At 46.0% G+C, this 26,494-nt stretch overlaps 1 protein-coding gene across 1 annotated transcript in view; it reads right to left on the bottom strand.

The window, feature by feature from the left end:
- wdfy4 (WDFY family member 4) overlaps positions 1 to 15,888 on the bottom strand; it is a 262,215-nt gene extending 246,327 nt beyond the window's left edge. Inside the window, exons 1-4 of the mRNA XM_080215932.1 lie at positions 15,625 to 15,888; positions 9,892 to 10,012; positions 8,069 to 8,178; positions 1,505 to 1,657 (exon numbers count right to left, since the gene is read on the bottom strand). Of these exons, the coding sequence (XP_080072058.1) occupies positions 1,505 to 1,657; positions 8,069 to 8,178; positions 9,892 to 10,012; positions 15,625 to 15,879 (639 nt within the window). The 5' untranslated portion in view covers positions 15,880 to 15,888. The remainder of the gene's footprint in view (positions 1 to 1,504; positions 1,658 to 8,068; positions 8,179 to 9,891; positions 10,013 to 15,624) is intronic.
- Between the last annotated feature and the right edge of the window lie 10,606 nt (positions 15,889 to 26,494).

Here is a 26,494-nt window from a genome sequence, read left to right on the forward strand (position 1 = left end):
CCATCACTTCATTTTGCCATTGGTTACATTGGGTCAGCTGATCATCACAGCATGTTAGCATTAGTTGTATTGTAGCAGATTCCAATTTTATCATTGGTTATATTATAAGAGATTCCAGTGTTACCATTGGTTATATTATAAGAGATTCCAGTGTTACCATTGGTTATATTATAAGAGATTCCAGTGTTACCATTGGTTATAGTATAAGAGATTCCAGTGTTATCATTGGTTATATTATAACAGATTCCAGTGTTACCATTGGTTATATTATAGCAGATTCCAATGTTATCATTGGTTATATTATAGCAGATTCCAGTGTTACCATTGGTTATATTAGAACAGATTCTAGTGTTACCATTGGTTATATTATAACAGATTCCAGCGTTATCATTGGTTATATTATAGCAGATTCCAGTGTTACCATTGGTTATATTATAGCAGATTCCAGCATTACCATTGGTTATGTTATAACAGCCAGTGCTGCCTACATGAAAAAATAAACAAAATACAAATGCCTATCCGAGAAGTCACTGAGTGAGCTTTCACCTTCATCCTGTGGCCAGCAATCATTTCCACAGAGGTTGGACGCCTTATCCACAATGCCTATCTTGAGGTGAAGAGGCTCAAGGGATACTGGGCGGGCGGGGAGTGGGATCAGACTATTGAGTTGGCTGATCAACCACGACCACAATGAATGGCGGAGCAGATTCGAAGGGCCGAATGGCCTCCTCCTGGTCCTATTTTCTATGTTTCGATAGCTTGTCACAAGCCCAGGCTAGTGGCTTGAAAATCTCTCGACTATTCAACACGAGAAACCAAAAGAAAAAGAGAATTGGGGCTTAATTAAGCATTTTCACTTGAACAAAAATAATCTCGACAACGAACAATGAAGGCAGAAAATCCAGAATAAAAATGTTTTATACACACAGCAACTCAATCAGCAATGGAAAGGCAAGTTTCAAAAGAAGAACATCAAACACAGCAGGCTTTTAATCTCTCCTTCCATATTGTATAAGTTCAATTAAGCGTAACATAAGCATACTGTGTGTTTATATTTCAATGTACTAATTTCAAGGGAGAATTTTAAAGCTTATTTATTAGTATCACAAGTAGACTTATATTAACACTGCAATGAAATTACTGTGAAAATTCCCTTGTTGCTACACTCTGGCGCTTGTTCAGGTATACTGAGGAAGAATTCAGCACCTAACCAGCACATCTTTCAGAATGTGGGAGGAAACCAGAGGAAACCCACGCAGACATGGGGAGAATGTGCAAACTCCACACAGACAGTGACCCAAGCCAGGAATCGAACCCAGGTCCCTGGCACTGTGAGGCAGCAGTGCTAACCACTGTGCCACCAGTGATGGTTGAAAGAAAAGAATGCACCTATCTCTCCAAGCATTTTCTGCCCATCCTGAGCACAACTGATTTGTTGTGTGAGCGACATGTCACATTTCAATTGGCATTGCTTCTCAGGCCTCACACGGAAGTTGCAACTTACGTGGGTTATGGTTTCCTGAAATACTGTACTCTCGTCTTGGGTCTGCGGTTTCATCATTCCCACTCCTGTTTTGTTTGGAAAAGCGAAGAAAAGGTGCAGGCACTTTAAAAGAATTAAAGGCAGTCCTGTTTTCACAATACAACTCAGCGTTTCCTGTAGATTGGAGAGATAGAAAATTTGGATTATTTATGTTGCTGGGTAAAATGTTGAAAGTTTATTTGTTAGCGTCAGAAGTAGGCTTACATTAACACTGCAACAAAGTTACTGTGAAAATTCCCTAGTTGCCACACTCCAATGCTTGTTCGGGTACACTAGAATTTAGCACGGCCAATGCACCTGACCAGCATGTCTTTCAGACTGTGGGAGGAAACCCATGCAAACACAGGTAGGACATACAGGCTCCGCACAGACAGTGTCCAAGCTGGGAATTGAACCTGGTTCCCTGGTGCTGTGAGGCAGCGGTGCTAACCACTGAGTCATCATGCCACCCAAGAGTGCTCTTTTTCACAGAATCATAGAATCCTACAGTGCATAAGAAGGCCATTCAGCTCATCAAGTCTGCACTGCCACAATCCTACCCAAGCCCCATGCATTTTACCATAGCTAGTCCCCCTGACACAAAGGGGCAATTTACCACAGCCAATCCACCCAACCCGCACATCACTGGAGTGCGGGAGGAAACCGGAGCGCCCGGAGGAAATCCACGCAGACACGGGGAGAATGTGCAGACTCCACACAGGCAGTGACCCAAGCCGGAAATCACACTCGGGACCCTGGCACTGTGAGGCAGCAGTGCTAACCACTGTGCCACCGTGCCACCCAAGAGGGTTCCATTTCATGTTATCTTCCAACACTTGAGTATATGCTGGAGTCAGACAATTCTAGCTGATTAAATATTAATTTTGTATTAAGTTCTAAATTGAATCTGATATGCAGTGGGACATAGTTTAGGATCTATAGGAGTCTCAGTGAATACATTCATCTCACAGAAAGTAATTAGCAGAGTCCAACTGTAAAAGCATACTTTGCTAAAAAAAAGAATGCAAACTTTGTGATATATCCTGTTGTAAGATAGACAGACTGATTTTGGTGATCACTTATTTTTATTCATCCAAGGCAGGGCCAGTCAGGAACTGCTGTGTCATTTAAGTCTGACTCAGATTAAAATTAATATTGATTTTTGGTTTGGAAAAAGCATTTATGAAACCCAGATAGTGGTGATTCACATTTCAGCAATACAATCCAATACTAGTTCAGATTAGTTTTCCAAATGCAGTACTGGACTGGAGAGAATTGCCAACAAAGACAAAATCTAGCTTGGCATTCCAGTCACTACAATGCACAGCACCACTGAGGGAGTGCTGCACTACTGTCAGAGCTGCCACCTTTTTAGCTGAGACTCGTCGAGACCTTGGTGTCCATCAGTCGCTGAGAGTATGCGGGTAGGTACAGCAGGCAGTAAAGAAAACAAATGGTATGTTGGCCTTCATGGCGAGAGGATTTGAGTACAGGAATAGGGATGTTTTACTGCAATTGTACTGCAGATGTTGGTGAGGCCACATCTGGAGTATTGTCCTTACCTGAGGAAGGATGTTCTTGCTAGAGAGGGAATACAGTGAAGGTTTACCAGGCTGATTCCTGGTCTGTCATATGAGGAGAGACTAAGTCTGGCATTTAGAGGAGTGAGAGTGGAATCTCATAGAAACTTGTAAAATTCTAACAGGGTTAGACAGGGTAGATTCAGAAAGAATGTTCCCGATTGTGGGGGAGTCCAGAACTAGGGGGTCATAGTTTGAGAATAAGGGGTAAACCTTTTAGAATTGAGGAGAAATTTCTTCACCCAGAGGGTGATGAATATGTGGAATTCACTACCACACAAAGTAGTCAAAGCCAAAACATGTGTGATTTCAGGAAGAAATTAGATAAAGCTCTTGGGGCTAAAAGGATATGGGGGGGGGGAAATGGGGGGTTCAGGATATTGAATTTGATGATCAGCCATGATCAAAATGAATAGTAGAGCAGACTCGAAGGGCCGAATGGCCTTCTCCTGCTTTCTGTGTAAACAATCCCATGGCACTATCATGAAGGGGTGTTGTCTCTGATATTTTAGCCAGTATTTATCCCTCAACCATCATGGCTAAAAAAAAATTATCTGGACATTATCACATTGCCAAGTCTGGGAGCTGTGCGTAGGTTCCCAAAACCCTGGAGATTTATGGTAAAGGTCCTTCACAAAGCAGAACGCATTGACTGCTCTTGGGTTTCATCTTAGATCACTGACCTCTCTCCAAAGGAGGAAGAATGCAAGCTTCACCAACTATTCCTCTGATAATATTCATGTTGAAAGTAACTGCCAACACATCTCAACTCTCCCATATCCAGCTGCACATTCTAAAATGTCACTGCGCCCAAACAAAGGCCACACCCAATGTATGGTGTACAGGGCTGGTAGGAATCTACACCAAAAACTATCATTAATTAGATCGTACTCAAGGTTACAAATGTAAATGGTAACCACAAGACCAGGGAGGCCATTGGGCTCACCTTTCAAAGAAAGCTAGGATCTCTCCATCACAGAATCTGTTCCAAACTTCAGTCATTGCTACTTGACCCAGGTGGACGTTAAAGGATATTGGCGGGAATTTTCCAGTCTTGTACACCCCACTATCCCTTCCGGTGAAAACGGAGAATTTGGCGCTCAGCCAAATCTCCAATCACTGCGGCGGGACCGGAGCGAGTTGGAGAATTGCGACCGTTATCTACTCTCTGTGTGAGGAAGACTTGCTTTCTAATCTGAGACTTGAACTGGTCTCTTGCCAAATTTACTTGTGGCTTCAATTTCTGCAACTATTATTTGACCTGATAAAAGCAGATTACTGCGGATGTTGGAATCTGAAACCAAAAAAGAAAACGCTGGAAAATCTCAACAGGTCTGGCAATGTCTGTAAGGAGGGAAAAGAGCTGACGTTTCCAATCCAGGTGTTCCTTTGACTTGAAATATTGGATAAGACTTTTGATACTTCTCGTTATCTTACGCATCTCTATATGATGTTTTATATATATATATAATACACAGTAAGTTGCTTTTTTGTATAGTATACACTCATTCAATATATAATATAGAATTTTCCTGTTCCATCAGCAACAGTATTGTAATGGACTTGATACTGGTAAACCCAAAAACCCCAAGGTAGAAACACAGTGGTATAGTGGTTAGCACTGCTGCCTCAGTGTCAAGGGCCAGGGTTTGATTCCCAGCTTGGTTACTGTCTATGTGGAATTTGCATGTTCTCCCTGTGTCTGTGCGGGTTTCCTCTGGGTGCTCTGGGTTCCTCCCGTATGTGTGGATTAGGATGCTAAATTGCCCATTAATGTTAAAAGACATGCGGGTTAGGCGGATTGGCTGTGCTAAATTGCCCCCTGGTGTCAGGAGGACGAGCAGGGCAAAGATGTGGGGCTGAAAGGGATAGGGTCTGGCTGGGATTGTTGTCTGCGCAGGCTTGATGGGCTGAATGGCCTCTCTCTGCACAGCGGGGATTCTGTCACCTTAAACCCATGGCAGTTTGAGGATTTGGATTCAGTTAAGAACAAGCAGCTGGATTTCAGAAATCTTTTTAAAAAGTCGATTGTGTGCAATGGCTCTCTTAGTTTTGTACTGCGGTGGCTCAGAGAGAGAGAAGGCAACTTGAGGCGGGCATTGAAAGCAAATGCCAGCCTTACCAACAATACCCACTTTCCAAGAATGAGTAATAAACAAAAGCAGGGCGACTTCACATTGACCCAACCATCCCTCTGACAATGTTCACACTTCAAGTAATTGCTAACACGTCGTAACTGTTCCGTATGTTAAAAACATTGCACGGGGCTTGTGAAAGAGAACATGACAAAAACACATGTCGAGCATAATGCCACTCAGTAATGCACTTCCTTCATACAGTACTTCCACTGTGGAAGGCTATAAACCTTAATTGAGGCCAGGTTTGATTTGAAAGCTCACATACGATCGGTAGGAGATATTTCTCAATGAGTCGCTTCAAGGGGAATTTTGCCATTGTTAAACTTGACAGCCCAAGGCTTCAGATATTATCACTCGAGTCTCACAAACGAGTGCTGAGCACCTCCTGCTGGCTGGCAGGGGAGTTACTCTGTCAGCATATTTTGCATTAAGAAGTTAAAACAGCTTTTTTTGTTGCCTGCTTCTTAAAGTCAGCTTTTAAGTTTATTTATTAGTGTCACAAGTAAGCTTCCTGCAATGAAAGGACTGTGGAAATCCCCTAGTCGCCACACTCCGGCACCTGCTCAGGTACGCTGAGGGAGAATTTAGCGTGGTTAGCATGGTGCTGTGAGGCAGCAGTGCTAACCAGTGTGCCACCATAAGCAATGCGTAAGCCAGAAAAACCATTTTGGGGGTAAGTAAGATCACCAGGCCAGCTGAGTTAATCCAGTCCTCAGTGCTTCTATTTAAAAGCATTATTGTCTTCAGCTGCTTTATCCCACCGTCAGCTTGTGAGAGTCCTGCAGGTGACACGATTTTCTTAATTCTTCAACTGGTGACACACTGAACTGTCCCAGCCTCATGGTGCTGCAAGCATTGGTTGGCATGTCTTACTGTGACCAGAGCGTCAATTTGATGGAGAACTGTGTGTGGAGTTGGATCAAAGAAATAAAGGTATTTTATGAAGAATTGCTTAGTCGCCACACTCCAGCGCCTGTTCGGGTACACTGAAGGAGAATTTAGCATGGGCCCCACACCCCCTGGACATCCTCTCTTCCACCTTCCTCCGTCAGGAAAAAGATACAAAAGTCTGAGGTCATGTACCAACTGACTCAAGAGCATCTTCTTCCCTGTTGCTGTCAGACTTTTGAATGGACCTACCTCGCATTAAGTTGATCTTTCTCTACACCCTAGCTATGACTGTAACACTACATTCTGCACCATCTTCTTTCCTTCTCTATGAACGGTATGTTTTGTCTGTATAGTGCACAAGAAACAACACTTTTCACTGTATGTTAATACATGTGACAATAATAAATCAAATTAAATCAAATTTAAAAAATCAAAGAAGCAGAACTCCTGCTCTGCCCAAGACCACAAGAAACTACAAAAGCCCAATGTAGCCCAGTCCATCATGCAAACCAGCCTCCCATCCATTGACTCTGTCTATACTTCCCGTTGCCTCGGAGAAGCAGCCAGCAAAATTAAGGACCCCACGCACCCCAGACATTCTCTCTTCCACCTTCTTCCGTTGGGAAAAAGATACAAAAGTCTGAGGTCACGTACCAACCGACTCAAGAACAGCTTCTTCCCTGCTGCTGTCAGACTTTTGAGTGGACTTACCTTGCATTAAGTTGATCTTTCTCTGCACCCTAGCTGTGGCTGTAACACTACATTCTGAACCCTCTCCATTCCTTCTCTATGAACAGTATGATTTGTCTGTATAACACGCAAGAATCAAGACTTTTTGTTTTTGGAATGTGGGAGGTAAGAGGATCACCCAGAGGAAACCCACACTGACATGGGGAGAATGTGCCAACACCAAGCAGACAGTTACCCAAGGCCAGAATTGAATCTGGGTGCTGGGTGCTGTGAGGCAGCAGTGCTAACCACAGTAGCACCGTGCCACCGCATTGTTTCCAAAACTCCATTCACTTTCAGCGGCATCGGAGAATCCCAGCCGGCAACCAAGATGAGGAATTTGGCACTAATGTTGTCAGTTCAAACTCTGAATTCCCTCCCAGTACAAAAGGTGTTTTATCGCTCACTGCTCATCAATGTAATTTTATAATACCAAATAAACTGGACCACTGAGTGAACCTGAAATGAAAATATGCGCCTTACCTGGTTACGGAATTACACACAGGAGCACCAGTCCAGAGTGAATCATCACAGTGCCAGAGACCCAGGTTTAATTCCAGCCTTGGGTCACTGTGTGGAGTTTGCATATTCTCCCCATGTCTGTGTGGGTTTCCTCTGGGTGTTCCGGTTTCGTCCCACAGCCCAAAGATGTGCAGGTTAGGTGGATTGGCCATGATAAATCACCCCTTAGTGTCCCAAGATGTGCAGTTTAAGGGGGTTAATGGGATAAGTGTGAAGGGTTTGGCCCGGATATGATGAACCGTTGGAGAGTTAGTGCAGACTCGATGGACCAAAATGCGGAATGGCAACACTGGGCAGCATGGTGGCACAGTGATTAGCACTACTTCCACACAGCGTTAGAGATCTGGGTTCGATTCCCAGCTGTGCTGAGTCTGCACGTTCTCCCCATGTCTGCGTGGGTTTCCTCCGGATGCCCGCAGTCCGAAAGATGTACTGGTTAGGTGCATTGGCCTTGCTAAATTCTCCCTCAGTGTACCCAAACAGGCACCAGAGTGTGGCGACTAGGGGATTGTCACAGTAACTTCATTGCAGTGTTAATGTAAGCCTACTTGTGGCACTCATAAATAAACTTGTAGGGGTTCTCCGAACCAATGAAGGACTATTTCTGACATGACTTCCCCTTAGTGTTGCTTATTGATTGACACTTGAATAAGTCAGCAGAACCACAAGTTCACCTTTCTACTTACTGAATCAGCTGCAGCTAATAGTTGAATTGTTTTTAGTAACTGCCACCCGTCACTGCTTCCCACATCTTGGTTCCAGCAGAGGAACTCCTCAATAACAACTCGTGCTTCCTCTGTCACAAGAATAGCAGGAAATTAGCTTGAAATTATTCAATGATGTATCGCTGAAAATGGACGTGGTGTTAAATTTGGAACACTTCACCAAAAACAATGCACTCTAACTTCATAATACGGGAACTGGAGTCCTTTTCATTTAAATTTGGTCAATTTGGCCATTTAAAAGTAGATGTTTGCGGCACGGTGGCACAGTGGTTAGCACTGCTGCCTTACTGTGCCAGGGACCCGGGTTCAATTCCCGGCTCGGGTCACTGTCCAGACACATTCTCCCCGTCCCTGCGTGGGTTTCCTCCGATTTGCTCCCACACTTCAAAGATGTGCGGGTTCGGTGGATTGGCCGTGCTAAATTGCCCCTTGGTGTCAGGGGGACTGGCTAGGGTCAATGCATTGGGTTATAGGGATAGGGCCTGGGTGGCATTGTGGTCAGTGCAGACTCGATGGGCCGAATGGCCTCCTTCTGCACTGTCGGGATTCTATGGTTCTTCTCGCACGGGGTGGTGAACCTCAGGAATTCTCTGCCCCAAAGGGTGGTGGAAGTGGGATCATTAGAAGTATTTAAAGTGAAGGTGGATAAATATCTGGTAGATGGAGGAACGGAGGGGAATGGAGAAAATGGCACAGAGAAAGAGCTGAGGCCGGCATACATCAGCCATGATCATATTCAATGGCAAGACTTGAAGGGCTAAATGGCCAACTTCTGCTTCTATTTCTTGTGTTTGGATTGTGAAATGATGATGCTGTTAGTGAGGGAGTTCCATATTTAGGGCGTGCATCGTGTGTGCTAACTGCTCACAGGCCTGAACTGTGGCACTTGATTAGTGTTTGCAATGACTCACACTGGGGCGGCACGGTGGTTAGCATTGCTGGCTCACAGCGCCAGGGACCCGGGTTCGATTCCCAGGCTTGGGAGTCTGTCTGTGTGGAGTTTGCACATTCTCCCCGTGTCTGCGGGGGTTTCCTCCGGGTGCTCCAGTTTTCACCCACAGTCCTAAGGTGTGCAGGTTAGGTTGATTGGCTGTGCTAAGTTAACCCTGGTGTCAGGGGGATGTGCAGGCTAAATACATGAGGTTACGGGGATAGGGCCTTGGTGGGATTGTTGTCAGTGCAGGCTCGATGGGCTGAATGGCCTCCTTCTGCACAATAGCTAGTATATGATTCTGTGACTCATGCACTGTCCAGTAAAGATGAAGATTTGGTTTAAGATGTGTAGATGAGGTGGATTGACAATGCTAAATTGCTCTTTAGTATCCCAAGATGTGCAACTTAGGAGGGCTTAACCATAGTAAATGTGTGGAGTTGCAAGGGATAGCACGGGGGAGAGGGCCTGGGTAAGATACTTTGTCAGAGAGTCGTTGCAGACTCGATGGGCTGAATAGCCTCCTTCTGCACTGTAGGGATTCTCTTCTTAAGAACTAACAAAGTACCACGTAGACTCCATGATGCCCAATAACAACACTTGTCTTCAGAACACACCCTCAATATAGTTAGATTCCAGAGCCACAGCAACATGGTTGACTCTCAACTGCCCTTGGGCAACTAGGGATGGGAAATAAATGCTGGCCCAGCCAGCGATGCTCATGCCCCACAAATGAATTTAAAAAAAAGCATCAGGTATGTTTGAAACTGCCCCTAGCAAAAAACGCATGTAGATAATCCAGGAATCAGTGGAACTTCAACATTTGCAAACTGGTTCATTAAATCACAGTTACCTCCTGTTCTGTTGGCCAGTTTCTCTTTGATTGTCTGCACCATTGTTTTGGAAGCTTCAACACAAAACGGCAAAATACACGGGGACATCATCATCCAATTATTTAATCCATGGTCAAAAGCCTGCAAGAGTAAATAACAATACAAGCAAATCACTGCGGATGCTGGAATCTGAAACCAAAAGAGAAAACGCTGGAAAATCTCAGCAGGTCTGGCAGTATCTGTAAGGAGAGAAAAGAGCTGACGTTTCGAGTCCAGATGGCTCTTTGTCAAAGCTAAAAGGCACAGAAAGTGGGAGATATTTATACTGCAGGGGGAGAGAATGAAAGATGAGTCATTGCCACAGAAACCAGGGGAAAGGCTGCTAATGGCAGCCCAGAGAGAGAATACAAGGTGTGAATGGCCAAATGGCAGAGAAACTGAATTCAGAGGGTAAACTGTGACAGATGAAGATTTGGGGAAGGAGGGGAGAGTGGGAGAGAGGTAAAATTGAGAAAAAGGTGGAAAGGGGAAGCAAAGGGGGAGAAAAAGGAAGAAAAGGGGGATAAAATTAGGGGGAAAGATTGGGGGCAAAGAAAAATAAAGAAAGACAATAAAGAAACAAAAGGTAGAGAACAGTTAAAAATTAAATAAGATGATAGAGCGAATCATCTGAAGTTGTTGAATTCGATGTTGAGACTGGAAGGCTGTAACGTGCCCAGGTGAGATGGTGTTTCTCCAGTTTGCGTTGAGCTTCACTGGGACATTGCAGCAGGCCAAGGACGGACATGTGGGCACGGGAGCAGGATCGTGTATTAAAATGGCAAGCAACTGGAAGGTCAGGGTCCTGATTGTGCACAGACTGAAGGTGCTCAGCAAAGTAATCACCCAGTCTACGCTTGGTCTCTCCGACATAGAGGAGACCACATTGGGAGCAGCGAATGCGATAGACCAAATTGAAAGAGGTGCAAGTGAAACGCTGCTTAACATATATTAACGCTGCAATGAAGTTACTGTGAAAATTCTGTAGTTGCCACAATCCGGCGCCTGTTCGGGTACACTGAGGGAGAATTTAGCATGCCAAAGCACCTAACCAGCACATTTTTTGAACTGTGGGAGGAAACCGGAGCACCCGGAGTAAACCCACGCAGACACGGGGAGAATGTGCAGACTCCGCACAGACAGTGACCCAAGCCGGGAGTTGAACCCATGTCCTCAGTGCTGTAAGGCAGCAATGCTAAGCACTGCGCTACCGTGATGAATGTTGTTGCCTGGCATGGAGGGTATTAGTTATGAGAAGAGGTTGGAGAAACTTGATTTGTTCTCACTGGAGCGACGGAGGTTGAGGGGAGGCCTGATAGAAGTCTACAAGGTTATGAGCAGTATGGATAGTCAGAAGCGTTTTCCCAGGCTGGAAGAAGGGGCACAGGTTTAAGGTGCGAGGGGCAAGGTTTAAAAGAGATGTACGAGGCACATTTTTTACACAGAGATTAGTGGCTGCCTGGAACTCGTTGCGGGGGGAGGTAGTGGAAGCAGATACGGTAGTGACTTTTAAGGGGCGTCTTGATAAATACATGAATAGGATGAGAATAGAGGGATATGGTCCCCAGAAGGGTAGGGGGCTTTAGTTAAGTCAGGCAGCATGGTCAATGCAGGCTTGATGTAATTTTCTTTGTGCTTTGTTCATTGCAAGAATTAACAGAACTAACTTCAGATAGTAAAATCAAAGAAAAAGATTTGATAAAGAAACTTCGTTTCTCCAACACATGGGATCAAGCTTCCCATAATTCCCATTGCTTTCCATTTATACCGGGTCATAGCGAGGGGGCATAGCTTTAAATTGAGGGGTGGTAATTATAGGACAGATGTCAGAGGTAGGTTCTTTACTCAGGGGGCAGTAAGGGCGTGGAATGCCCTGCCTGCAACAGTTGTGGACTCGCCAACTTTAAGGGCATTCAAATGGTCATTGGATAGACGTATGGATAATATTGGAATAGTTTAGGTTAGAGGGTCATTAGATTGGTTCCACTGGTTGGCGCAAGATCAAGGGCCTGCACTGCGCTGAAATAGAAAGACCGGGTATTTGCTGGGAAGCTGTTGGCTACAGAATGTTATCTCTTAAATGTTCTATGTTCTATCTGACCACCGCACCGTTTTGCCATTGGTTACCGGGTCAGCTGACCCTCACAGCACGGTACCATTGGTTACATTATAACATCGGGACGCACGACGCTGGAAAACCCCACCTCATGAAACCATTGTCAAACACCATAAAACCCATCTGGTCCTTTAGGGCAGGAAATCTGCTGTCCTTACCCGGTCTGGCCTATATGTGACTCCAGAGCCGCAGCAATGTAGTTGACTCTTGACTGCCCCTCTGAAATGGTCCAGCAAGCCATTCGGTTCAAGGGCAATTAGGGTTGGGCAACAAATGCTGGCCCAGCCAGTGACACCCACATCCCGTGAATGAATTTTTAAAAAGCCATTAGCACCAAAATAGAATTAAAAGAAATAAAATGACCGCACAATGAACCTCCAGTATGCTTGCGGGTAGAGGAAATAACAACAGATGTCTCGATTGATTTCAATCCCCCGACCTATTTCAAAGATTCAGGTGATAGTTTCACACCCAGTGACTTTCATTGCTATTACAGGAGTGGTGTTTCTCTATTAGGTTACTGCCTCGTAATCACTCTCTCGAAATTTATGGCTAATTATTACTTTCTTCTTGTCATTTGGGAATCAGAATTAAGTCAGGGACATGGGGCTCAGATGCAGGAGAAAGTATGGTTTCTTGCGCACTATACAGACAAAGCATACCATTCATAGAGAAAGAAACAAGAGAGTGCAGAATGTAGTGTTACAGTCATAGCGAGGGCGCAGAGAAAGATCAACTTAATGCGAGGTAGGTCCATTCAAAAGTCTGACAGCAGCAGGGAAGAAACTTCTTGAGTCAGTCGGTACGTGACCTCAGACTTTTGTATCTTTTTCCCGATGGACGAAGGTGGAAGAGAGAATGTCCGGGGTGCGTGGGGTCCTTGATTATATTTTCTCTACCCGCAAGCATACTGGAGGTTCTATGGGTTCATTGTGCGGTCATTTTATTTCTTTTAATTCTATTTTGGTGCTAATGGCCATTCAGCCCTTCAAGCGGTACGGTGGCACACTGGTTGGTATTCCCAACCAGCCTCCCATCCGTCGACTCTGTCTACACTTCCCGCTGCCTCAGCAAAGCAGCCAGCACAATCAAGGACACCACACACCCCAGACATTCTCTTCCACCTTCGTCCATCGGGAAAAAGATACAAAAGTCTGAGGTCATGTACCAACTGACTCAAGAAGTTTCTTCCCTGCTGCTGTCAGACTTTTGAATGGACCTACCTTGCATTAAGTTGATCTTTCTCTATGCCCTCGCTATGACTGTAACACTACATTCTGCACTCTCTTGTTTCTTTCTCTATGAATGGTATGCTTTGTCTTTATAGTGCACAAGAAACAATACTTTTCACTGTATGTTAATACACGTGACAATAATAAATCAAATCAAATCAAAATCAATTCCAGCCTTGACCAATGTGGACTTTGCATGTTCTCCCCATGTCTGCATGGGTTTCCTCCTGGTGCTCCAGTTTCCTCCCATATTCCAAGGAAGTGTAGGTTAGGCGGATGGGCCACGCTAAATTGCCCTTTAGTGTCCCAGAATGCGTAGGTTACATAAATTGGCCACGCTAAATTGCCCCTTAGTGTCCAAAGATGTACAGGTCAGGTGGATTGGCCATGGTAAATGTATGGGACTGCAGGGATAGGGCATGGGGAGAGGGCCTCTGTACGATATTCTGTCAGGGAGTCAGTGCAGACTCAATGGGCCAAATGGCCTCTTCTGCGTTGTTGGGGAGTCAATGAGCCTGCTTCACCATTCAATAAAATCATGGCTGATCTGGTTGAGGTCAAGATTCCAGTTCCCTGTGGAGCTAGTCCACCCGTGCCAATAGCTTTGGAATGGGTCAATGGGCAGGTCATGATGATACAGCCATTGTCTTGGAACAATGTGTGTGGCATCCCGCACAACGAAAGATGTGATAGTCTTGCCACCACAGCTCTCTCACTGACTAACGTATGGAGAGAGATTGAACAGTTTAGGCCTATACTCTCAAGAATGAGGGGAAATCAAATTGAGGTATACAAGATGATAAAAGATATGGATAAAGTAGACGTGGAGCGGATGCTTCCTCTTGCAGGTCATTCTAGGTCAAGAGGTCATAGTCTTAGGATAAGGGGTAGCAAATTAAAAAGAGTTGAGGTGAAGCTACTTCTCCCAAAGGGTTGTAAATCTGTGGAATTCACTGCCCCAAAGTGCTGGGACAGTGAGTAAATTGAAGGAGGAGTTAGACAGATTTTTAATGTGTTGAAGGGTTGTGGGGAGAAGGCAGGAAAATGGAGATAAGGAGCATACCAGCCATGATCGAATGGCAGAGTGGACATGATGGGCCAAATGGCCTAATTCTGCTCCTATACCTTATGAACTTACAACGTCAAGAGGGCAGCAACAGATTATGCAACTGAAGGACACACTCCACCTGTATCTTTAATGCCAAATAAGAACTCTATGTCAAGTACCGTTAGACAGAATTATTCCTTCTTGTTCCAAAGCTGCTGCCTTGTACCCTGGGAGTGGTTTCACAGGCAGATCTGCTACAGTGTGCAAGTGCGGGGCATTCTTAAAGGTCAGGCTGGGCGTGTGGGTTGGCCTCCAATCGCAGGGGTCTCATTGTGAATGTAACCCCTCTTCGCAGTTTGAACATCCCTGTGGGACACGCTCAGTAATGCTCAGAAAGCAGGCAGCCAAAGCTTACCCAACATGCACACTTCAGCCTGGGACACGATCAGATAATCCAGCGCAGGGCGGATATCAAACCTCCCTTTGAATCACCAGGGAATCCCAGACAACATATTGTCTCATTATCAGAAATACCAGCGGCACGGTGGCACAGCAGTTAGCACTGCTGGCCTCGCAGCGCCGGGGACCCGGGTTCAATTCCCGGCTTGGGTCACTGTCTGTGTGGAGTTTGCACGTTTTTCCCGTGGCTGCGTGGGTTTCCTCCGGTTTCCTCCCTCTGAAAGTCGTGCTGGTTAGGTGCATTGGCCGTGCTAAATTCTCCCTCAGTGTACCCACACACGTGCTGGAGTGGGGCAACTAGGGGATTTTCACAGTAACTTCCTTGCAGTGTTAGTGTAAGCCGACTTGTGGCACTAATAAATAAACTTTAAATACTGCACCGTCGAATCCCTATAGCGCAGAAGGAGGCCCATCGAGTCTGCACCAACTCTACAAAAAAGCACCTTATCCATGCCCACTTGCGCCCCCCCCATCACGCACACACACGACAATGATAAATAAACTTTAAATTTGAAATACTGTACCATAGAATCCCTACCCCGCAGAAAGAGGCCATTCAGTCCATCGAATCTGCACTAACAGTACAAAAGAGCACATAATCCAAGCCCACCCACCCACAACACCCCATCCCCCTCCCAATCTCACACGTACACATATACGCACACACACAGAGTATGCACGTACTTAACTAAATACACACATGTGCATGGAACTGATTGAATTCATACATAGAAAACAAAATCTCATCATATCTCAGCTTCCTCTCGGAAAGCTTCCTTCCTGCTTTAAGTTCAGACTAACTGGTATTTTACTTAGCCTGCAGTGTTATGAAAGTACAGTGCCAAGAGAAAGGGTGTACCTGCAGAAAGAGGGAAACGAGCTCACTCCAGGCTTTGTGTTTCTCTTCCTGTGTGAGATGTGGAAGTGAGTGGAGATACTCAGAGAACTGCCTCTCCAAACGTTTCAGAGCCGCAGCGCTGCTGTCCTTCTGCTCCGTGGATTTTACAGGCTGGCTGGCGGGTTTTTGCTGCCCTGCCTGTGGCGGGGTGGCATTACGCTCTGATGGATCGATGTGCCCCGCCAGCTCTTTCAACCTGTCCATGTCTCTCTCCATCTCCTCGAGCCCCTTCCTCCCGCAATGAGAGACAAAGCCAGGTTACAATCTGTGCAAAAAATAATAAAAATACCCTGATTTCACCACAAGTAGAACCAGACTGAAAAAAAGACTTAACACACAACGCCTTTCATAACCTCAGGATGTCACAAAATGTACCAACAGTTGTAATATAGGAAACGAGTCCAATGGCAAACTGAAGTCGATTTTGATCATCTAGACTCGAAATGTTGGCTCTATTCTCTCCCCGCAGCCGCTGTCAGACCTGCTGAGATTTTCCAGCAATTTTCTGCTTTTGTTTCAGATTCCGCCCGCAGTATTTTGCTTTTACTATAGGCTTTCCGTTTGGCGCCTCGCTGCAGCAGAACCCAGGGGCAGCCCGGTGGGCACAGTGGTTAGCACTGCTGCCTCACAGCGCCAGGGATCCGGGTTCAATTCCCTGCCTCGGATCACTGTCTGTGTGGAGTTTGCACGTTCTCTCCCGTGTCTGCGTGGGTTTCCTCCGGGTGCTCTGGCTTCCTCCCACAGCCCAAAGATGTACAGGGTTAGGCTGAGTGCTAAATTGACCCTTCGTGTCAGGGGGTTTATGTGAGGTCCGGGTGGGATTGTTGTCATTACAGGCTTGATGGGCTGAATGGCCTCTTACTGTGCTATAAGGATTCTATGAACCTATGATTCTAAGGTCTAAAGCATAGTGATAATAATGTCAAAATAGAATTAGAATCATAGAATCCTTACAGTGCAGAAGGAAGACCATTCAAATCAGCACCGACTCCCAACAGCACATTACCTGGGCCCAGCCACCAGCTTTCCCCTCCACAGTTTCTTAACCCCACGCATTTACCCCATTAATCCCCCAAACGTACACATTTTTGGACACTAAGGGGCAATTTAGCATGGCCAATCCACCTAACCTGCACTTCTTTGGACACTAAGGAGCAATTTAGCATGGCCAATCCACCTAACCTGCACTTCTTTGGACACTGAGGGGCAATTTAGCATGGCCAATCCACCTAACCTGCACTTCTTTGGACACTAAGGGGCAATTTAGCATGGCCAATCCACTTAACCTGCACTTCTTTGGACACTAAGGGGCAATTTAGCATGGCAAATCCACCTAAACTGCACTTCTTTGGACACTAAGGGGCAATTTAGCATGGCCAATCCACCTAACCTGCACTTCTTTGGACACTGAGGGGCAATTTAGCATGGCCAATCCACCTAACCTGCACATCTTTGGACACTGAGGGGCAATTTAGCATGGCCAATCCACCTAACCTGCACTTCTTTGGACACACAGGGACAATTTAGCATGGCCAATCCACCTATCCTGCACTTCTTTGGACACTGAGGGGCAATTTAGCGTGGCCAATCCACCTAACCTGCACTTCTTTGGACACTAAGGGGCAATTTAGCATGGCAAATCCACCTAACCTGCACTTCTTTGGACACACAGGGGCAATTTAGCATGGCCAATCCACCTAACCTGCACTTCTTTGGACACTGAGGGGCAATTTAGCATGGCCAATTCACCTAACCTGCCCATCTTTGGAGCGTGGGAGGAAACTGGGGCTTGCGGAGAAAACTCGCGCAGACTCCATATAGACAACCAGCCAAGGGCGGAATCGAACCTGGGTCCCCCGGCGCTGTGAGACGGCGGTGCTACCCACCATGCTGCCCAGAAATTTATTTTATTTTGCATTTCAGTCAAATTTATTTCCTGCGCTGTGATTACCAAGTTTGTGTGGAAGCATCTTCACACACACACACACACACACACACACACACACACACACACACACACACACACACACACACACACACACACACACACACACACACACACACACACAAGTGGCAACGTATATCAGACATAGGGGCTGGTGCAGTGAGGATCTGCAAGACCTAGAGCAATAAGAGCACTTACCTGACCTTAATCACTGCTCACAGTAAACTCAGAATCCCCTGTTGCTTCAGGTGTCGACACACGTAGCCTTTCTCCTGGAATATAGCTTCATAGCCCTCTCAAAATCGATAGCGGTGAACTGACCCAAACACCATGAAAAATTATTTTGTCTCATTCCATACCTCAGGGACCCAAGTCATGTGGCTTACTTCCTGTTAAAAGAAGAAGTGGTTGAAATGTGAGCTGGCGTTAGATCATAGACCAATGAGAGATCTTTGCAGAAGTTCTTCTGAGCAAATGATTGTTGAATCAGTGCTGTCTGCGATTACCACCTTCAGTTGCGTAGCAGTACGAGATTTACATTCAGATGCAAATCTAAATGCTTTCACTGATCAGTTACCGGCTGTCAAATAAAATTGTCAAAGCGAAGGGGCAGGAAGGAGGAAATGTTTCGGCTTGTTTATACAGTGAGTTCTCACAATCTGGAATGCGGCACCACTGCAAGCGGATTCAACAGGAACTTTCAAAAGGGAAAAAGATACTGATTAGAAAGGGAGAAATCTGCAGGGAAGGACTGTGGGTAATGTGGTGGCACAGCGGTTAGCACTGCTGCCTCACTGTGACAGGGACCTGGGTTCGATTCCGATCACGGGTCACTGTCTGTGTGGAGTTTGCACATTCTCCCCGTGTCTGCGTGGGTTTCCCCGGGTGCTCCGGTTTCCTCCCACACTCCAAAGATGTCCAGGTTAGGTGGATGGGCCATGCTAAATTGCCCCTTATTGTCCAAAGGTGTATAGGGTAGTTGGATTAGCCATGCTAAATTGTGCCTTTGTGTTCAAAGGGTCTAAGGTAGGTGGATTGGCCATTCTAAATTGCCCTTTAGTGTCCAAAGACATGTGGGTTGGGTTGATTGGCCATGCTAAATTGTCCCTTAATAGCCAAAGATATGCAGGTTAGGTTGATTGGCCATGCTAAATTGCCCCTTAATATCTAAAGGTGTGTAGGTTAGGTGGGTTGGCCATGCTAAATTGCCCCTTAATATCCAAAGATGTGTAGGTTAGGTGGGTTGGCCATGCTAAATTGCCCCTTAATATCTAAAGATGTGTAGGTTAGGTGGGTTGGCCATGCTAAATTGCCTCTTAATATCCAAAGATGTGTAGGTTAGGTGGGTTGGCCATGCTAAATTGCCCCTTAATATCTAAAGATGTGTAGGTTAGGTGGGTTGGCCATGCTAAATTGCCCCTTAATATCTAAAGATGTGTAGGTTAGGTGGGTTGGCCATGCTAAATTGCCCCTTAATATCCAAAGATGTGTAGGTTAGGTGGGTTGGCCATGCTAAATTGCCCCTTAGTGTCCAATGATGTGCAGGTTAGGTGGATTGGCCATGGTAAATTGCCCCTTAGTGTCCAAAGTCACGTAGTTAAGGTAGATTAGGAGTAAGAGGAATCAGTCGGGGGGGGGGGGGGGGGCTGTGTGTGTGTGGACCTGGATAAGATGGTGAGTTGGTGCAGACCCGATGGGCCGAATGGCCTCCTTCTCCGCTGAAGGGATTCTATGACAAATTGGATTGCTCTTTCATAAAAAGCAGACAGGGACACGGTGGGCGAGGTGGTTATTGTCCCGTACTCTCGGGTGAAGTTTCATGAAAGGGTTTAACTGTTCAAAACCTGTTCCAACACCTTTCGAACTGAAAGGTGGCAGTGCTCCCTAAGGCAGTAAGTTATCGGTGTGCATGCTCAAACAGGCAAAGCAAAACTGAAGAGGCTAATATGCACTTTTAATTCACGAGGAGGTGGGTGGGGGGGGGGGTGAGTTTTGGGGACTCTCACTGGCTGAGGGGAACGTAGTGAGAACAAAAATGGGGCACATTTCACAAACCCTCTTGAGAAAGAGCACATTTCTTAATGTGACAATTGCTGGTTCGCTGTAGTCAAAGGAAAAATCCCTAGTTCCCCTAATTATTGACAAACTCAAGTAGTCGGTAAATTTAATGCTGCCAACCTTCCTTGCAATAGCAGATCATCAACTGTTAAGACAGCACTCACTACATGGGCGGGATATTATAGACTTACTGAAGCGAGACTGGAAAATCCTGCCCGAGGTGAACGGCCATTTCCATAGTTCCCTCCCTCTTCGCCCGCTCCAATTCCGTGATGGGTGGGGCGGTAGAATTCCGGCACATATATCTCTCTATCTGTGTGGAACTCACACTGGCCCTTAGTTCAGTATTACATTCGCGACGTAGACAGAGGCGGGAGAGCTACGCACTGAGCCACAGCCTGAGGAAAGCAACATCAAATGGGAATCCAACACGCATCTAGAGTCCAGACCAAGACTGATATTTTTTAACCCGCTCTCCTCTTGAGATGAACAGTTTTCTAAAGTGCCAAGCGCTGATGGTAAGCTCCCTGAGGTAAAATTGCCAACATCCACAGGCATATAAGAACATAAGAAATAGGAGCAGGAGTAGGCCATCTAGCCCCTCGAGCCTGCCCCGCCATTCAATAAGATCATGGCTGATCTGTCGTGGCTCAGTTCCACATTCCCGCCCTCTCCCCATAACCCTTAATCCCCTCGCTTATCAAAAACCCATCAACCCGCATCTTAAAAATGTTGAGCGAGGCAGCCTCCACCACTTCAACGGGCAGAGAATTCCAGAGATTCACCACCCTTTGAGTGAAGAAGTTCCTCCTCAACTCTGTTCTAAACCGCCCCCCCTTTATCCTGAGGCTGTGCCCCCTAGTCCTACTGTCCTTTCTGAGCGGGAAGAGTCTCTCCACCTCTATCCTATCCATCCCATTCAACATCTTATACATCTCAATGAGATCTCCCCTCATTCTTCTAAACTCTAACGAGTACAAGCCTAGTTTATTCAGCCTCTCCTCATAGTTCAACCCCCTCAACTCCGGAATCAGCCTAGTAAACCTCCTCTGCATCCCCTCCAAGGCCAAAATATCCTTGCGTAAGTGCGGCGACCAAAACTGCACACAGTACTCCAGCTGCGGCCTCACCAGTGCCCTATACAGCTGAAGCAAGACCTCCCTACTTTTATATTCAATCCCCCTCGCTATGAAGGCCAGCATCCCATTCGCCTTCCTGACCACCTGCTGCACCTGCAAGCTGGGTTTTTGCGACTCATGCACAAGGACCCCGAGGTCCCTCTGCACCATCGCCTGCTGCAGTTTTTCGCCACGTAAGTAATAGTCCTTCCTACCATTATTCCTACCAAAGTGGACAACCTCACATTTGCCAACATTAAATTCCATTTGCCAGTTCCTGGCCCATTCGCCCACCCTATCTAGATCCTTCTGCAGACTCTCCACACCCTCCGCACAATTTGCTGTTCCACCAATCTTGGTGTCATCAGCAAATTTCGACACCATACGCTCAGTTCCCTCCTCCAGATCATCTATATAAATGGTGAATAGCTGAGGCCCCAGCACTGACCCCTGGGGCACTCCACTAGTCACCAACCGCCAATCCGAATAGCACCCATTGACCCCCACTCTCTGCCTCCTATTTGACAACCAATCCTCTCTCCACGCTAACACCCTACCCCCAACTCCATGCCCCCTGACCTTCTGCAATAACCTCTTGTGAGGCACCTTGTCAAACGCCTTCTGAAAATCAAGAAAGACCACGTCCACCGGCTCTCCTCTATCCACCGCCCTAGACACATCCTCATAGAACTCCAATAAATTCGTCAGACACGACTTCCCCTTAACGAAACCGTGCTGCGTCTGCTCTACCAAACAATTCTCCTCAAGATGCCTCGCTATTTTCTCCTTATATTATATAATTATAATTATATTATAATTATAATTATATTATATAATTAATTATATTACATAATATGTATTATATATTACATAATATATAAAAGGCATTTGTACCAATTTTGCCAACCCTTCAACTAGCAGGAAGGAAGCTGCCCGCACAGCTTAGGTAGAGAGGGACCCCTAACACCCCCACCTACCCCCAACACACCACAGTCCCCCCCTCCCCCCAGCTTGCAATCTCCTCTGATCCTCCTTCAACCCTCCAAGTTTTTACCTCTTGCACATCCCTGGTATTCAGCACCTTAGTAAGAAGTCTGACAACACCAGTCCAACAGGTTTATTTGATAGTAAACGCCACTAGTTTTCAGGGTTTGCCCCTTCGTCAGGTGAGTGGAGAGTTCAGCACCGTGCCATTGAGATGCGGTGGGCCCTCACCTTCGAAAACCCCCTCCCTAAATCTCTCCTCCGACAAGATCTGCCTGCAGACCGAGCTCCGCCTAGAAAGATGTGGACATCCGGCCCGAACAGCTGACATGCCCCACTGGGGCTGGGTGTCAAATTTTGTCTGAGAACCTTCCTGTACCACACTGAAGATGCCGCATAAATGCAGATCGTTGTTGTTGAGCTAGTGTCAACTTAACTTGAAGCTTTTGTACTTGTTTTGGAAATGGCATTTTTAAAATGTGTTTATTCGTCACAAGTAAGGCTTACATTAACAGTGTAATGAAGTTACTTCATCGAATTCCACACAGACAGTGACCCAAGCCGGGAATCGAACCTGGGTCCCTGCCAGTATGAGGCAGTAATAAAACGCTTAACACGTTAATAAAAAATGATTGGTTTCAATATGAATGTTGTTTCTGATCTAGAAGCTATAGTTAAGACCTGAGGAAAGGAACTTGCATGGTATTTTAACTTCCTAGAATCATACAGCGTAAAAGAGACCCTTCGGCCCATCAAATCCACACCAACACGTGAGAAATACCTGAACTCCCACCTAATCCCACCTGCCAGCACCTGAATGTTACGATGTGCCAAGTGCTCATCCAGGTACTTTTTAAAGGATGTGAGGCATCCCACCCCCACCACCCTCCCAGGCAGCGCATTCCAGATTCTTAAAGGGACGTTTTGTTATTGTTGTCACAGGTAGGCTTACATTAACACTGCAATGAAGTTACTGTGACAATCCCCCTAGTCGCCTGTTTGGGTACGCTGAATTTAGCACAGCCCAATGCACCTAACCAGCGCGTCTTTCGGACTGTGGGAGGACGATTGTGACCTCTGGCAGTGCGCGGAGTTCAGAGATTCAGGCCTGGAGCCGCACTGAAAAAAGAAATCACGATCTAGACCAACTTTCTCACCAGTTCAGCACATTTGGGAGAATCGCACCCCCAGCCATTGTTACGGAAAACGGCCTTGGAACAGATGGTTAGATTGTTTCAGGGCTGCAGTAACAAACTTGACTTTCGCTTTGTCCGGCAAGAAAGGGTTGTTTCACTTGAAGAAACCGTCCTTTAATTTAACGAGCCAAAGTCAGCTTTAAGCAAATAAAACATTGCGAGTGTGGGACACTGAAGTCAGGCCTTATATCAGTGCTGCACCAGATACTTTAATTAGAGAAATGGACATATAATATTTTGTTTGGCAGTTTCCCCGACTTGGTGCCAAGTTTCATTTCTGCTTTCCAGTTGAATGCGATGAACTGCTTTTCAGATGATTATTTATTTCAAGAAACAAACATGTGGGAGGATCTGGTGGGGTATTCAACTTGCAGTTTGTTCCTTTATTTAAAAAAAAATCCCCTATTGCTGTCACCGCGTAATTAATCCCCACCAGAACCCAAGTCAGTTTCCTCCTTGAAATTGCATTTTTAAATGCTGACTTACTGTCAAAGGAGTTTGGGTTGCTCTTGTGAGCTTGAGTTTCACAGCTTGTAGATGGAGTTACAGAAAGTGAAGGCTCAGATTTCCAAATCACGAGGTACTTCTTTAAAAAGCTCCCGGACTGGTTGTACAGAAAGCTGGGAAGCGCCTTCTGCAGTGCAGGATTAAGGGGCCCGCTTCATGGGATCCTACAGCGCAGAAGGAGGTCATTTGGTCCATTGAGCCTCCATCGATCACAATCCCACAATCCCATCCCCATAATCCCGGCTGGTCACCTAGCACTGAGGGGCTATTTACCAAGCCAACCTACCTAACCTGCATATCTTCAGGCACTAAGGGGCAATTTAGCATGGTCAATCCACCTAACCTACACATCTTCAGACACTCAGGGATAATCTAGCAAGGCTGATCTACCAAACCTACATATCTTCAGACACTAAGAGGCAATTTAGCATAACCAATCTACCTAATTCACACATCTTTGGACACTAAGGAGCAATTTAGCATGGTCAATCCATCTAGCCTACACATCTTCGGACACTAAGGGGCAATTTAGCATGGTCAATCCATCTAGCCTACACATCTTCAGACACTCAGGGATAATCTAGCATAGCCAATCTACCAAACCTACATATCTTCGGACACTAAGGGGCAATTTAACATGACCAATCTACCTAATTCACACATCTTTGAACACTAAGGGGCAATTTGGCATGGCCAATCCACCTAACCTGCACGTCTTTCAGACTGTGGGAGGGAATAGGAGCACCCAGAGGAAACCCACGCAGACATGGGGAGAATGTCAAACCTTTTGAAGATTCTAGCAAAATACTGTGAATGTTGGAACCTGAAACAAGAATATAAGAAGCTGGAAAATCTCAGCAGGTCTGACAACATCTGTGGAGAGAGAATAGAGCCAATGCTTTGTGTCTGGGTGACCCTACATCAGCTCGGGACTGCACTGGAGGAAGAGGACTGACTTCTATATTCACAAGACCTGGAACCACATAGCACAGAAGCAAAAGTGTCACCAACTGAGCCACATGGCCAACCAGTCTTTGTTGACTGGCTTGAGCGTGATGGGCCGAATGGCCTCCTTCGGTGTGCAAACGTCTATGGACCTACAAATGGTTAGCACTCACAATGCCGGGGACCCGGGTTCAATTCCTGCCCTGCGCTACTGTGCGTGTGGAGTCTGCATGTGCTTCCTGTGTCTGCGTGGGTTTCCTCTGGGTGCTCTGACTTCCTCCCACATTTCAAAGATGTGTATGTTAGATGAATTGGCCACGGTGAATGTGTGTGGTTATTAGGTTAGGGAGGGAGAGAGAGCTCGGGTAAGATACATTATCAGAGAATGGGGTGGGGTGCCCCCTGCTGCACTGCAAGGATTCTATGAATTGGCAACCATATTCAGAAGCTCAGGAGAAAGCTAAACTCCTCAATACATTGGCTGGAAACTTGCTTCCCTCCTGAATTCTAAACATTCATCTAGTGATGGATAATCCCAGATTAATCAGTCAGTTATGATATGGAGTCACCAGGAATTAAAGGTGAATCCCAGAACTAGTGCGATGACATCATCTTTCCCTCAATGTCAACAAAATGAAAGGGATTGTCATTGATTTCAGGAAGTGTAGTGGAGAACATGCCCCACCTACATCAAAGGGGTTGAAGTAGAAATGATTGAGAGCTTGAAGTTTTTAGGTGTCCAGATCACCAACAACCTGTCCTGGTCCCCTCATGCTGACACTAGAGTTAAGAAAGCCCAACAACACCTCTACTTTTTCAGACAACTAAGGAAATTTGGCATATCCGCTACAACTTTCACCAACGTCTACAAATACACCAAACAAAGTCTCCCTTCTGGTTGTATCACAGCTTGAAACAGCTCTTGCTTGACCCAAGACTGCGATAAACTACAAATGGGTCGTGAATGAAGCCCAGACCATCACTCAACCCAGCCTCTCATCCATTAACTCTGTCTACACTTCCCGCAGTCTCAGCAAAGCAGCCAGCATAACTAAGGACCCCACGCACCCCGGACATTCTCTGTTCCACCTCCTTCCTTCAGGAAAGAGATAAAAAGGCTAAGATCACGAACCTACTGACTCAAGACAGCTTCTTCCCCGCTGCCATCAGACTTTTAAATGGACCTACCTCGCATTAAGCTGACCTTCGTCTACACCGTAGCTATGACTGTAACACTACATTCTGCTGTCTTTCCTTTCCTTCTCTGTGAATAGCATGTTTTGTCTCTATAGCGTGCAAGAAACAATACTTTTCACTGTATACTAATACGTGTGACTATAATAAATCAAATCAACTCAACTGCAATGAAAAAATCATGGAGACATTTAAATAATGTGTTGTTTATATTTTCTCTTATTCATTAATACAGAGAGGTGGGGGCAATGATACGGTGTTTGACTGAGAGTCAAGACTCATCCAATCAGATAATGAAGTATGCATCCACCATCCAATTGGATTGGGAGGGCAGTGGCCCCAAAATAGATTGACATATCTGACAACCAATGGTATGAGAGCGTGCGGAGACATGGTCTGAGCATCATAGAATCCCTACAGAACAGGGGAGGAGGGAGGCATTTGGCCCATCAAATCTGTACAGGCAACAATCCCACCCTGACCTTTGCCCTGCTAACCTCCCTGACACTAAGGGGCAATTTATCATGGCCAGTCGACCTAACCTGCACATCTTTGGACTGTGGGAAGAAATGGGAGGAAATCCGGGGAGAATGTGCAGACTCTACAACAGACAGTGACCCAAGGGTGGAATTGAACCTGCGTCCCTGGCGCTGTGTGGCAGCAGCGCCGACCATTGTGTCACCATGTCTCCCAATGTGAGGCAGTAGGTCATGTGACAAAACCTTGATGGATACGTCCAATAGAATCGGCAGTCCTGCCTTCACAAGACCACACAACAGTTACCATGTACAGCGATATGACGGAGGTTTGTGTGGCACAGTGGGATGATTAATGTTCAGGGCACTGGGAAATGGGGGTGATTGTCCCGTTAAGCATCCATCTGC

Source organism: Carcharhinus amblyrhynchos, chromosome 31, assembly GCF_965287045.1.
Source record: "Carcharhinus amblyrhynchos chromosome 31, sCarAmb.v2.hapA, whole genome shotgun sequence".
NCBI classification, from domain to species: Eukaryota; Metazoa; Chordata; class Chondrichthyes; order Carcharhiniformes; family Carcharhinidae; genus Carcharhinus; species Carcharhinus amblyrhynchos.